We start from the raw sequence: 13,162 nt of genomic DNA, 5'->3' as shown, positions 1-13,162 counted from the left end.
CTCACAACCACCTGATGCAGAGAGAATAAAAATATGAAAAAATTCCTTTCTTACCATATTCCGTTGAAAATATGACCAGCAATGGTCAGGAGACAGAAACTGTACTGTGGCAAAATGTTCCTAAATTTTTTGCCCACCCTTCAATATTATAAATTGAGAAAAACTGTTCTAGGATAAGGTAGCAGACTGCCGACCACTAACTTTGACTTATGTCCAGTATGTCTCAGAAGCCCAAATTAAATTATTTTTACATTTAAAAATTGTTATTCTTTATTTCATAACACAATCATATAAAATATACACTACAAAGACAGGAAGATTTCCTAAATACCATTTTAATTAATTCAGTTTCTAAATTCTCAAAAGGTCTATCAATTATAGTCAAATTTAAAAATTTAATGCCAAAAATTAAAGGACGCTAAAATAATAAAAACATCACAGTTTCAAAATCAACTTCCCTATTAATGTGATAGTCCTGTTATGGTAATAAAACATTTCACCCTTTACCTGGAGGCAAGTCCTTTTGAGCCGATCTATATCTAGGTAATAATGATGGTATCTTCCTCACAGATCTATTCTCTTCATTACCACTTAATTCCCCTCGATTACCAAGGCTCTTCATTCTCACCGGTTCATCTTTCTTTTGTGAAGTATGTGTTTCAATCTTTTTATCACTATCTCTAACTTGAGGTAGAGTCACCAATCTTGTTGAACGCCTTGTAATAGAAGTAGTTCTTCTCAAACTAGAAGTCAATGGTGATTGATAGTTGACTCCTGAGTGACTTTGGAGCTTCGGCTTCACCCCTCCAGTAGTCGAGTCATTACGGATTGGAGGTGCTAACAGTCTTGAGGATGTGGTCTTACAGGGATTCCCCGCAGAGGTATTGAGTGAAGTATAAGAAGATCTTGGTGAAGATGAAGATACAGAAGAGCTCTTTGAAGTATTTGGATTTCTTGAGGATAAGTGTTTTGCATCTTTCATTTGTGTCATTGTTCTAAGGGATTCAGTATTAGCTGATTTCAGTCTTTGTGGTTGAACTTCTGTTCGAGCTTGCCTAGGCCGCAGGATCTTGGAAAGACCATGTGGAGGTTTCAATCCAATCTTTGCTGTTTGATGAGATTTACTTGGAGTTGAAGTATTTGGTTTCAGAAGTTCTTGTTCTCCAGATTTGGAAGTTTCACGTACCCATGTCTTCTGCCGTGCTAATCCAATAGGGCTTAGATTGGGAATAGGCAATGAACAATTGTTTAATGATGGCATATCCACCTCCATTTCTTCCTCCTGTTTCCCTACCCAATTATTAATGCAATCTCTATTTGAATCCAAAACCACTTTTTCAACATTATTTTCCCTAAAAGACTTTTGCCTATTATTAAATTTATCGGGTTTATTGAGAGGCAAGTAAAACAAAGGACCAGGTGTCCCCATTGCACTCATTGACATACACCTCCTCCACCTCCGATGCTCCAACATTTCTCTCTTTCTACCGATGCCTTCATCTTTTTCCTTGAGGAACTCCATCAACATGGTAAAAACTTCCTTTGCTATTTTCTCCTTTGCAGAAATATAACTTGAAACCTGGAAGATATAGCAAGAATAATCATCACTTCTATGGTCCAAATACTATATTGGATAAGCATAGCATACATGGACTCATGTTTCCTGGGTAAAGAATCCAAGGTTTTACAGATTATTACCTGATTTATATTCTAACTGTAATATTATTAACTAAAAAATCATTAAGTCAACAGAGAAAATACATGGTCACGGTTGATTACCAAAGAAAGTGCAAATGATATTTTGTTCCACAAAAGTAAATAATATTTTATTTCTGTAAGAGAATTATGATAAACTTCTCTGAAGATAAGTTCTGAGGATTACAGATGCTGTAAGGACATAAGGGTAGTTCTTATTTTTAAAGTTTTTGAATTTCTTTCCAACACCCCCCTAGTTTTGTTCCATTTGGCGAGAAAATAAATCTTGAAAATTATTTTTGAAATCGGATACCGGAAAAAAGTAACCTAATGTTACATTAATTAACGGGAAAATGCTATATTTATCTGGTTCCCTGGATATCAATTGTTGTTTTGTACAACCTAGAAAATTAGATTTTTATAATGAGGTACATATTTGTATTTAGCTTCCGTATTGAATGAAATAAAAAGGATGAAATATAGTATGCATATTTTAATTTGTAAAATGAACATATGTTTTTCTTTTAAATTTTATACTACATTTATAATTTTTATTAACAAATCAATTTTTACAATTACCAAATATCAAAGGATAACATTTTTCCTATCACAACCACAGAGCTATTACTTTTGCTTGCAAAATAAAATTAAAACTTGATGCAGTGTCCTATTTTACTGCCTTCAAAGGTTCTCAAAATTCACAAATCTCACAATGCAACTAACGGAATGCTTTGACCAGGAAGTTCACCCACCACGAACCCTAACCCTAGAAGTCATATTCTATCTCAATTTCACGCAATCTCAAGTTTAAATGACAAATAATTGATCTAAATAACAAATAAATCAAAATAACTTATAAAAATACTAAATAATGAACGGAATGCTTCACCCGGAAAGTTCACTCACCACATGCCTTATTAACTTCGAATAGTCATTTTCTATCCCCATTTCTTGCTAGCTCAAGCTTAAACCACTAATAATTAATTATCACAACAACAAAATTTATAAGATACCTTGGACTAGCCGCTCAATTTCTTCCTCAATCTGGCCCGTGGAGAACATCGACTCTGAATTGTAAAACTATTGAGTTACAGCCATTTGCCTCACCATAATATTCCCCGAATAGTTCTATTACCAATTTCTTTTAGCATTTATCATCGTGTCTCTCTTAGCGACTTCTTCCGTCAACTCCAAATGGTCATATGGCCTGGTCCACAATTGCTATAAACACCATTTTCTTTTGCCTTCCTTCCCATTCAAATTCGCAATAAAAACCGGCTCGCTCCAGCTCATCCATCTCTTTCGCAGGAGCGTTTTTTTGTAGCAAGAGAGAAGCGAATATAGTGACGTCATGTGTGATGTACAAGAAAGCTACAGGAGCTTTTGTAGCTTCTACTGGACCACGCAAAGACTCGCTCCCAAAGCTTCGGAGCACTGGGAGCTTGTACTGGACTACGCCCTATGTATGCATCTCATTTGAAACAAAATATGGAAAACAAAAGAAAAATGATATTTATGTAAACAAATGTGTAAGCTATTGAAGTGGAGGATTCTGTCTTTTTTAGCAGCTGAAATTATCTGAGCAGGCCTCTTGAACATTAAAGAGGCAAGAAAAAGAATATGGAGTGAGTGTTGGACTTAGCCTTGGATATGAAAGCCTTGGAATAGGCATGCTAACCATGTTGGACTAGGAGTTGGTAGCTAATGTTCCAGTAATTTATCGGCGTTAATTGATAATGAGTGAAGATATTTTCATGCCCCTTATCAGCAAGGTTGAGGGCAGAATAAAACACCAGGATACAAACGTGAGGCAGTTTATTTCCGCAAGGAAAATTTTATTAATAAATGATGGACATTGTAGTTGTGATGGTGCTATGAATATTGCAGTAAGCGTGCATTGAAATCACTTTTTTCTCTCCTAATTGAGCAGTTGCTAAAATAAAGTCCTTAATATCCTACAATCATAGTGATCGAAATGGACAGCTGTAGTGTTTCACAGGTAGCCATTTCTCCAGCTGCTCGCTCCCTCGGAATGGCATGCCCTCCACAAAGCTAATCTGTAGAATTTGGCCTCGATACTTTAAGTAAATCTTTACCCAGTGAGAAATGGTTCATCAAATCTACGTCGAATCTTCGTCGATTCGACGAGTATAGATCGATATGTGGTCGACGTCGATTTTATTTGTTCAATCGACGATTTTTCGACGTGTTATTCTCATTGGCCAGCGGGGCCAGCGTGTTGATTGGCTGAGTGATGTTGTGACAAAGTCTTAAATTTAACTGTGAGACTCTATTAAAACATATGTGACACAAATCATAAAGCTAAAATTAAATAATTATTTCATTAATTCATACACATTAGTCTTAATCTCGGAGAACAATCTTTGATTCCTTTTCATTCTGCAACTTTACCGGAAGCGCATGTCGTTGAAGCTTGAAGGCAGTCTCCAACAGACTCTACCGGTCTCTACTAATCTTTGGACTCTGTCGATCTGATAAACCGGTTGAACCGTGGGAAACCAGTGTCGGTTGCTGTCGGTGTTTCGTTTCGTGTCATTTCGATACCTTTAGCCTCGCATCATAGATATCAACATCTCACATTTTTTTCTCAAGGGTTTCTGATTATTATTAAAGATAAATACGAAGGACTTGAGGTTACAATTCACCATAATAAATTTGAAACAGACTAATTATTTCACCCGTCATTTGTTTAGACAATGCGTGCTCGAGTGAAATCCGTCGTTGGGGCAGCAATAGATGCTCTTTATTAGCCGAAAAGATCTATATTTCCGTAATTATTATTAGTAATCGCAGGTAAGAAGACGGTACCACGTCGACATAGAAAACTCGTCGATGACGTCGACGTCGAAAACACGTCGATGACGTCGACGTCGAATACACGTCGATGACGTCGACGTCGAAAACACGTTGATTTTCGGACCATATAGACATCGATCGATGTGTTGCCATCGACGTTTTATCGATGACTACTTCGACGTCGAATCGACGGCGATTCGATGACTCATTTCTCACTGGGTTAATTCTTTCCAAACACCCCTCCTTGTATTGCGATTCTAATAGATCGCTTCCTTCTTATTAAACATGAACTCATTATTATAGATTTCCTAGTTGAGAGTTTCCATCGCCTCTCGAGACCATTTGTTGCTCATTTTTACTTTTAGGACCACACCAGGTGATGAAATAGATGATCATGAACATAGATATATACATTTGAAATAATGTTTTGTGAGTTCACTTCGTGGTATGTTGACATTATAGATTCATAAACCTTTTAGTATTCCATACAGTATTTATGTAAAAAAACTCAACTGGTTTTGACCTATCCAGATCATTACCAAGGGGTGAACGATAATGATGACGACCTGAAAAGGTCGAAATCGGTTGAGTTTTTAATGCATACTCTGTGGAATACAACAAAGTTTAATTTTTTATCCATATATATTTATATATGAAATTATTTAAATATTTATATTTATTAACTATAATTCTCATGAAGATGATAAATAAGTTTGACCTGTGTGCAAGCGCTTGGCAATGGTTTTTTGTCAAAGGCCCTGTGACTGGTTAGTTTCATACAATGGGATGAAAATTTCCCACACAGCACATCGTTGCCAGAGGACGTCCGCTGCGCGTCCGTCGCGTCCTCTCAGTGTCCGCGGATTTTCAGGACAGCCAGAGGACATCCGCCGGCTGTCCTGGCCATCCGTCCGCACACTGTCCTATCTTGGATGTCCAGCGGACGTCCAGCTAGTGTCCCATTATGCAGGGTTTCGGAGTTTTGGTTTCCTCTTAAAACACTCACCTCCTCAAGGAGGAACTCCGAGAGAAAGTCTCGAGATCCTCCTCCGAGTAGGGAGTATAGGAGAAGGGAGAAAGAAAAAAAACTCTCTCTCGTTTCTGAAGCCAGAATACTTCCTCCCGATCGAGGAAGAGGAAATTTTTCGTGGAGGAAGAGATATTTTGAGGATTATTTTAGGTAACCAAGTGTAATCCTCTTGTTGGAGTGTGGACTCTGGGAGGAAATTATAAACTATTTAACGAAAAAAAAAAATTTGACATTTTTACCGCTTCTATAGTTTAAGAACAACAAATGTACGCTATTTTTAAGTTTTACATTGTTTATAACAATTAATTAAGTTTAAACAAAGTTAGCAACAATTTAAGTAACATTTACGAGCGTTAAAAATTTCTACATGCCTTACGGGTTAAACAACAACAATTGAACGAACTTATGACTCTCTACATTATTTATAACAATTTTTAAAGTTTTAACAAATTTAGCAACAATTTTAGCAATTTTAAAAAAATTAAAAATTTCCGCATGTTGTACGGTTGAGAAGCGTTGGATGAACAATAAACCCGTACTCTTTCATGATTATAAAAATTACTTAAATTTAAACAAATTTAGCAACTTTTACAAAAATTAACAACAGGAATAATGGAATTTATCGATTTTTACTGAAATTTTATATTATGTACCAATGTCCTGCGGACGTCGCGTAGCCGTCTCGGGGACATTCCATTCCTACAGGTTAAATGAACTCTTTCAACTTATTGATTAATTAATATTTACTCTCTAGGGATTAAAAAATCTCAGAGGCGATTGATTGGAAAGTATTTTAATGAAACATAACGCTTTAAATTCATTTTAATTTTTAATGGTAAGAATTCTCCTAAAATTATCACGGCATCGATGGCCTCATTCTCAGATTAGACATTGTAATTGTCCAATTTAAGGATAGGCAATAGAAGGTAAGTACTGCCGTACCTTTACTTTACATTGAAATTCTAGATTTTTTGGTGGCGAACGAATTTTGAATCTACCGCTACTCCGCGATACAGATTCTCCACATTCCTCCGTTCCTCCTTTCCAACAGAGGAACCGGAATGGAACACCGGAGACAGCATGGTGGTTTGGCGGTTACAAAGATGCAGCTACATGTATTCCAAGTAAGTTTGATGTGACATCCAAATAATTTTTTCTTGGCGTTCACTGTCGGCAGTATAGTGTTTCCGCATGCTGCTTATATTTCTTATAACTCAGCCTGTAACATCTCGAGGAAAAATATGGCTCTGCTTGGAACAACATGACCGTCTTAGTAAAACCGTTACTTGGCAACTAAAGGTAGCGTCTTTTTCCGTTGTTCATGGTGAAATTTTCGCTTTTGTTCCTTGTTTACATGATATAATTTAAAGTGGAAGTTCTTGTACTATAGTATCTGTACGCGAGAACGTATAGGAAATAATGTAAGTGCTAGCGTATAAAATAGAACCTGTTGTTTTGATAACGTAGGCTACGGCTGAATTTGTTGTCCGAACGGTCCGTTTGGTTCCGTTCCTAAATCAAATCAAGTAGGGTTCTTGGCAATAAATATAACTAGGAATTGACCCACATCTCGTGATATTAAAAAAATATATATATAACTAGGAATTGTACTTACGTGTAACCGGGGGATTTTGCAACACGCATATATGATTAATAGGTTTCACGTAAATTATTAATTCTTTGAAATCGGAGTACGCCGTGTGATTTCTTTCGATATGTATATTCACGCACGCATCGAAAAAGAACATTAATGTTATGATAGGATGTTAGAGCGTAGGTTTCCGCGGCGATGGTTTGATCTCTGCATTTCTCCAGGGTTTTCTTCCGCGTCAGATTGTTGGTTGACAACAGTTTCGCTGGCTATCCTGCCAGCGTCTTCAGGTCGAAGGGTTATGATAGGATGTGGTGATTAAGGTTATGATAGGATAACCACCAATGTTTAGCCTTTTTACAAAAAGTTTTTATACTCTTTATCTGTTTGATGGAACTAGGTTAACAATTAAAAATTTTAGGTCCTAAATAAATAAATGATCTATTATGTCAGTAAAGATAAGGCTTAGGGATTAAAAAATTACAATGACGACGTAACTTTTATAGCGTTTAATATATTTTTTCTGCCCAACTTTGCTAACCTACTAAATTATAAACTAATTTAACTACAAACTAAGTAACTATGCTATTAGTCATCCATGCATTTAATTTAGTGGAAACTATAGGACGACTGTAAGAAACTTGGGATGAATCTAAACAAGGTCTAATTATAAGTGATATATTGTGTAAACAAACCTTACGGCTATGTTTCATGGTTCATTTATTTGCTCAAACTGCTGCATGAAATCTTATACCCAGAAAATAGAACTTGTGCATCTTTTCGTACAGCCATCGGTACACATTTTGGTGTAGAGTATCGTGAACCTGATATATTTACCTGGAGGCATTTACTGACTATAGCTTTCATGTAGTGGAGTTGAATAAAAATACCTTATCTGTATTTATTTAGTTCCTATTTCTATTTATAAGTTTGTATGTCTCTCTTCTTATAATTGTCTGTATACTTATTTGTCTTCATTCTTTACAGATGTTGCTCTGAACCAGGACGATACAGCCACCAATTCTAGTGTGGAAGTTACAGTGAAGAGTTGGCTGGAACATGCTAAAGCAAGGCATGAGAGAGAGGTGTAAGTATTCGTTTGATTATTATATAGGTTTGGGCAAGGAGGAATAATTTTGGTCTGGATACTTTTTTCGCAAGTTGCTCCTGTTAAGGGAGCTCATATAAAGTAAATTTAAATAATTATTGAACATCTTGTAATACAAGGTTCACCCTTCCATGCTAAAGGTAGAGAAAATAGTATTGTTATGTATTATTTTCAGATGCAGATTCCACTACCAAGTAATTCAAACATTTGAAAACAATTTTTGTTCTGCATATGGGAGGTATAATTACCAAAAACATGGTTGAAAAGGATCTCATGCTCTATAAAAGTTCGATGTATAACACCTGTAGAACTTAAGAATGGGATAACTTATTCAACAGGGACGGTAGTTGCACAGTACTACAGAAGCTACTATTTTCTAGTAGCTCTAGCTAACTAAGATGTTTTGAAGTAGGTGTTGTTGTAGGAGCTATAGAAATTTCAGTAGCTCACAGCAGGCTTTAGCTGCTATTCACCTGTTATGTCTCTGTCGAAATGTGAATATTGCCAGTGAGCTAGGTTTTCACTTTTGCCTCGATACCAGACTACATTAGAAGATCTATTTTAATTATTAAGATTGGAAGAATTCGGAGATCTAAATCATGGAATGGCCTTAACTACAGCAAGTTTTTCAAAGTTTCTATTTTTTTAAGTTGCATCTCGGCCAATGCAGCTAAGTGGTTTGTGTGCCAAATCAGTGTGGCTGTTTTCACACTAATCCCAAGAGATCTAGTCCACTTAAACTTCCTCCTTTAAATTTTCTAGTTTCCTTTACTCCTATATCATATTCAGCTCCTCTGCATTAGTCTTCCTTAGCTCCAGCTTATGTAACACAATTCACTCTAGTGTAGTCATAATCTTCAAGCAGAGACCAATTGTTCAGAAATATTATCCTCCATTTGAATGCTTTTTCCAATATCTTTTTCGAGACCTCTACTTAGCTGTCTGGCAAGGATGGATCAAAGAATTTTTTTCTAGATGGTGCACCAGGGTCTAACAGGCAAACAGTCTTCTCATATTTGGGATTAAAATCTAGTTCAACAATTGTTCTATGAAAAATGTTCTTAATCATAATGTATACATTACTAACATATTAATATTTTTACTCAAAATCTTTTCTTATTTAAGAACAAGAAAAAGTTAAAGAAAAGTTTGTAAAATGTATTCAGCCTCTAATGGACAGGTTTCCTAATTTTGAAACCTTAAGAATGTTAAACACGTGACTAATAAGACTGTAGCGTCCTGTCTTATGTAATCTGCTTGTTACGTACAAGATACAATTTCTTGCTACAATGAAATGTTTATATACTTCATTATTACAGGAGCAGTGCAGGAGAGCATGACCGCTGAAAAAGATGTGGAGGTTGCCATCCAAAACTGGCTAAGGCACGCCAAGGAGCGGTTGCAGGGGAAGAAGAAAATTTAATAATATGTATGTAGTTTCTTGCATTGTATTATTTTAAGAAGCCAAATAAATATTGTGCATGGAATTGATGCCTTATTTATTTAAATTCTTGTCTGGACCTATTATTTATTTGTATCGAACAAAATGCAATCCTAACCTAAACGTGTCCTCAAGGTGTCCAGAGCGGACAATTTCAGGTCGTCCATAGGCCACCTTTTTTACTGACATGCGGACTTGCAGCGGACATCATTTTGTATGAATTCGGCTGTCCGTAGGATGTCCATAGGCCACTTGGCGGACAATCACCGGATGTCCGAAAGGTGTCCGTGTGCTGTGTGGGTTAGAACCCGTCTTGAACTGAGTTTGGTCCAAACGATTCGGACCAAAAGCTGGTTGGATGAAATTTTGACCGTGGGAGACGGTGCGCGTCAGTTGTATCAAAATTTGATACAAATATTTTGATGCATTTGACCGTGGGACACCAGCTTTACTAGAGTCAAGAGTACGAGGCATTCCGTTGTATTCTCTGATATTCCTCATTTTGATGTAGCTGTAAAAATTCTACTATGCTAATGCATTTAAAATTTTGACAAAAATATTTAAGGCCAGAAAATGGGTGTTGAACTGTAAAAATTTTACGTGAGATGAATTTGAAAAAAAAAAAAATATTTTTAAATTCCAGGTTGGAGCAAAATTTCTTGAATAAAGCACGCATAATTCCAGGGACTAAAAATTCAAGAAAAATCCAGATTCTCCTGGTTTTCGGGGTCACCGGACCCCCTGGCAAACAGTCTGCTAACCCTCTCGCCCACGCTGTTTACTCATTGGAATATTTTCTTTGCAGATGCACACTCGAAACTGGCATTTTATGCCTTAATGGTGGCATAATAGTCTAAATATAGGAAATTTTTGCTTCGTACAAGGACAATATCTAGGCAAAAATCGATACAAAAAATGAGCATGGTATTCGTCGATCTGCAACCCTACCCTTGAATGGAGTGTCATGGGTTAACCTAGAGTCTCAAATTTTTTTAGCCTTAATTTATATCAGTTCTGCAGTTTTTTTTTCACTGGACAAGTTTTCCCTGAAAAATAATCACTTTTCCTGATTTGCTGGTTTTCCCACTCCATTGTTTCCGTTGCTCTAAGGAGCCCCTCATTCAAAGAAATATTCACCTCATTGAGAGTCTTTATACATCAAACATAGTCTAGTAGATTTTCATTTGTAATTTAATATTAGAACATGAGCCTTCAAAATATATACAACATCCTACGATTTAACTTTGTGTAACAATCCAGTTTTTAGATTAATACCATTCATAATGAAACAGATGTTTCATTTCAGATCTGAAAGCAAGAACCCTACATGTAGGGTTCTTGTCTGAAAGGTACAGAGGTCTACATTAGACACTCACCTTAGATTACAGTGTGCCATGCAAATGCAGAAATTTGTTATCATTGAGTTATTTTATTCTAATAAAGAAGAGAATTCATTTAGTTTCTGTATATACAATTCTAATAAATTCAATAAATCACTACATAATGCTGGATCCTACTTACTTTACCAATAAATTAATCCCAATCAACAGGAAGTCTCAATAGTATATAAGATGCAGGTTCCTGCAAGATCCATCAAGTCCACGGTAGCAGCGCAGGTAACCAATTATTTTACCAGGAATTTTCACCTGGGTGAGGATAGTTTTCACTGCAATTATTATATTTGGAATGCGCCTGTAGCCTAAATGCAAAGCTCTTAAAATGCTATTGCTGCATATAAATCCATTATCTAGTTTCATGGACACAGACACTTAAAAACATAAAGCCGGGGTTCAAGCTTCATCAGCCACAATATGTGAGAGTGGGTAGAGGTAATTCCCCTTCCTGGACAATAGTTGATGATGCATATCATTACAAAACCGTGGGATACATAGATGATGATAAGGTGCAAAGGACTGTGCCCTACAGGTTGGTGCCCCACGCTCCTAATATCCAATTCCACACATATTTCTTAAGAAATTACTAACTACCAAGAGCCTTCAAACGGCATATTTACACGGTGACCTTAGGGCATTAAACATACCCGAAAAAAAACACGATTTATTGGAGGCGAGAAAAAAATACCTACTCACCGCATAATTCCCCCCGTTATCGTGTAAGTCAGCATTCGCCGCGGGTGATTTAATATCCGGGTACTCCATTCTAACTCTCACGACTGGGTTACCACAAGTAATTTCTATCTGATAACCATTTTTCTCCAGCGAGTTGCGAGTTGATGACAGCTCCTCACCACTGCTTCGAAATCCAAGGACGTGAAGAAAGGTAATCAAATCAACTGGATCTGGCGCTCTATTGGTATCCATCTAAATTTAATGAAAAATAAAAGAAATGAGGTGAGTAACGTATTGTTTTCATAATCACCAAACTTCCTCAACAATAAGTTTTACCATGCCATCAATTTGCATGATGGAGTTTTCATAAATGATCACAGTTAACGTAAAAAATAACTCTGGAAGTCGCAAAAATGCAAGTAAAAATGCACGTAATGTAAAGCAAAAAAATTCATCTGACATGAATTTCGCTCCATTTCTGTACGTCCCGGATACCCATTCTAATTGGGCAAATGATACTTCCACTTTCTGCGCGGAAATAACGACAAATCCAAGCTCAACTCAAAATTAAGTGTGATTATCGTACCTTCAAATAGCCGCCGAAGTACCAACTCGTAGCTCTACGAAAGAAGTCCTCAGAGTATTTCACAGTGGGAAGACAGAGTTCCACCTTTTCCTCCATTCCACTACCTATCTCGACGATAGCGAAATCCGTGCTCGTCGACTGGCTGCTACGATGGGTTTCATTAAATGGACGACAAGCATGCCCTCTCGCAGATTTTGTATCAACGACTGGATAGTGCTTACGCAAATTTTAGGTATTCGTTTATTCTTACTGTGCAGCTGTCTACTTTTATCTTCATGCTTTCACAATCGTCACCAAGAAGAATATAGTTAGATACTCCTTGATTGTCACTTTCCGAAATTTGTTTTCATTAATTCTTGCCATTTAATTTTTAATATTCATTCTCACTGCCCGCTACAAATGGGATCTTCATATGAACTTAGCACCCTAGATAAATGTACTGCGCAACTGATATTCAACTTAACTTTACTTGCAAAAATATGAACCGAGTCCATTTTGTTAATCTCTAATAACAGCGGGTATGATATGCTCCCACTCAATTACTAATGCCAAAGTTGTTACCTGAATGGATCTAATTACATTCGAATGTGGCTAAAGGGGGGAGGGTGAAGGACAGTTTCCCCCGCCCTTTAAAATGCTGTTCTGATAAGTTTCATTAACAACTTGCTGGGCAGGAATTCAATAAAGATATATTGCCTCTCATCAGCAGGAGCCGAATATGAATCCACACTACACATAGCCTTGGGCATGGAAATCAATGACATCATTTTCACATTCTTCTAACATATGGAGATGTCACATCTGGGATGCATTACCTTAATATTC

At 36.6% G+C, this 13,162-nt stretch overlaps 1 protein-coding gene across 2 annotated transcripts; it reads right to left on the bottom strand.

Moving 5' to 3' along the window:
• Positions 1-252: 252 nt before the first annotated feature.
• On the bottom strand, positions 253-12,531 carry LOC124157342. 2 transcript variants are annotated; one of them, XM_046531987.1, is made up of 3 exons: positions 12,338-12,531; positions 11,773-12,003; positions 253-1,579 (listed from the first exon to the last, which is right to left on the bottom strand). In XM_046531987.1, the coding sequence occupies exons 1-3, from the start codon at positions 12,431-12,433 to the stop codon at positions 497-499; spliced, it is 1,410 nt and encodes a 469-aa protein (XP_046387943.1). In that variant the 5' UTR covers positions 12,434-12,531; the 3' UTR covers positions 253-496. The 2 variants fall into 2 exon arrangements, with proteins under 2 accessions (XP_046387943.1, XP_046387942.1); XM_046531986.1 differs by lacking the exon at positions 12,338-12,531 and adding an exon at positions 12,088-12,224.
• Between the last annotated feature and the right edge of the window lie 631 nt (positions 12,532-13,162).

This window comes from Ischnura elegans, chromosome 4 (assembly GCF_921293095.1).
Source record: "Ischnura elegans chromosome 4, ioIscEleg1.1, whole genome shotgun sequence".
Classification (NCBI taxonomy): Eukaryota; Metazoa; Arthropoda; class Insecta; order Odonata; family Coenagrionidae; genus Ischnura; species Ischnura elegans.
Note: the sequence above shows the minus strand (reverse complement) of the source record. Positions and strands in the feature narration are given on the sequence as shown.

Excerpts from the sequence above, each read along its gene's own strand:
- LOC124157342 (XM_046531986.1), bottom strand. The coding sequence starts at position 12,213 with ATGTCAGATGAATTTTTTTGCTTTACATTACGTGCATTTTTACTTGCA. Across the intron at positions 12,004-12,087 it reads TCATGCAAATTGATGGCATG|ATGGATACCAATAGAGCGCC; the intron begins GTAAAACTTATT and ends CATTAAATTTAG. Across the intron at positions 1,580-11,772 it reads ATAACGGGGGGAATTATGCG|GTTTCAAGTTATATTTCTGC; the intron begins GTGAGTAGGTAT and ends TATATCTTCCAG.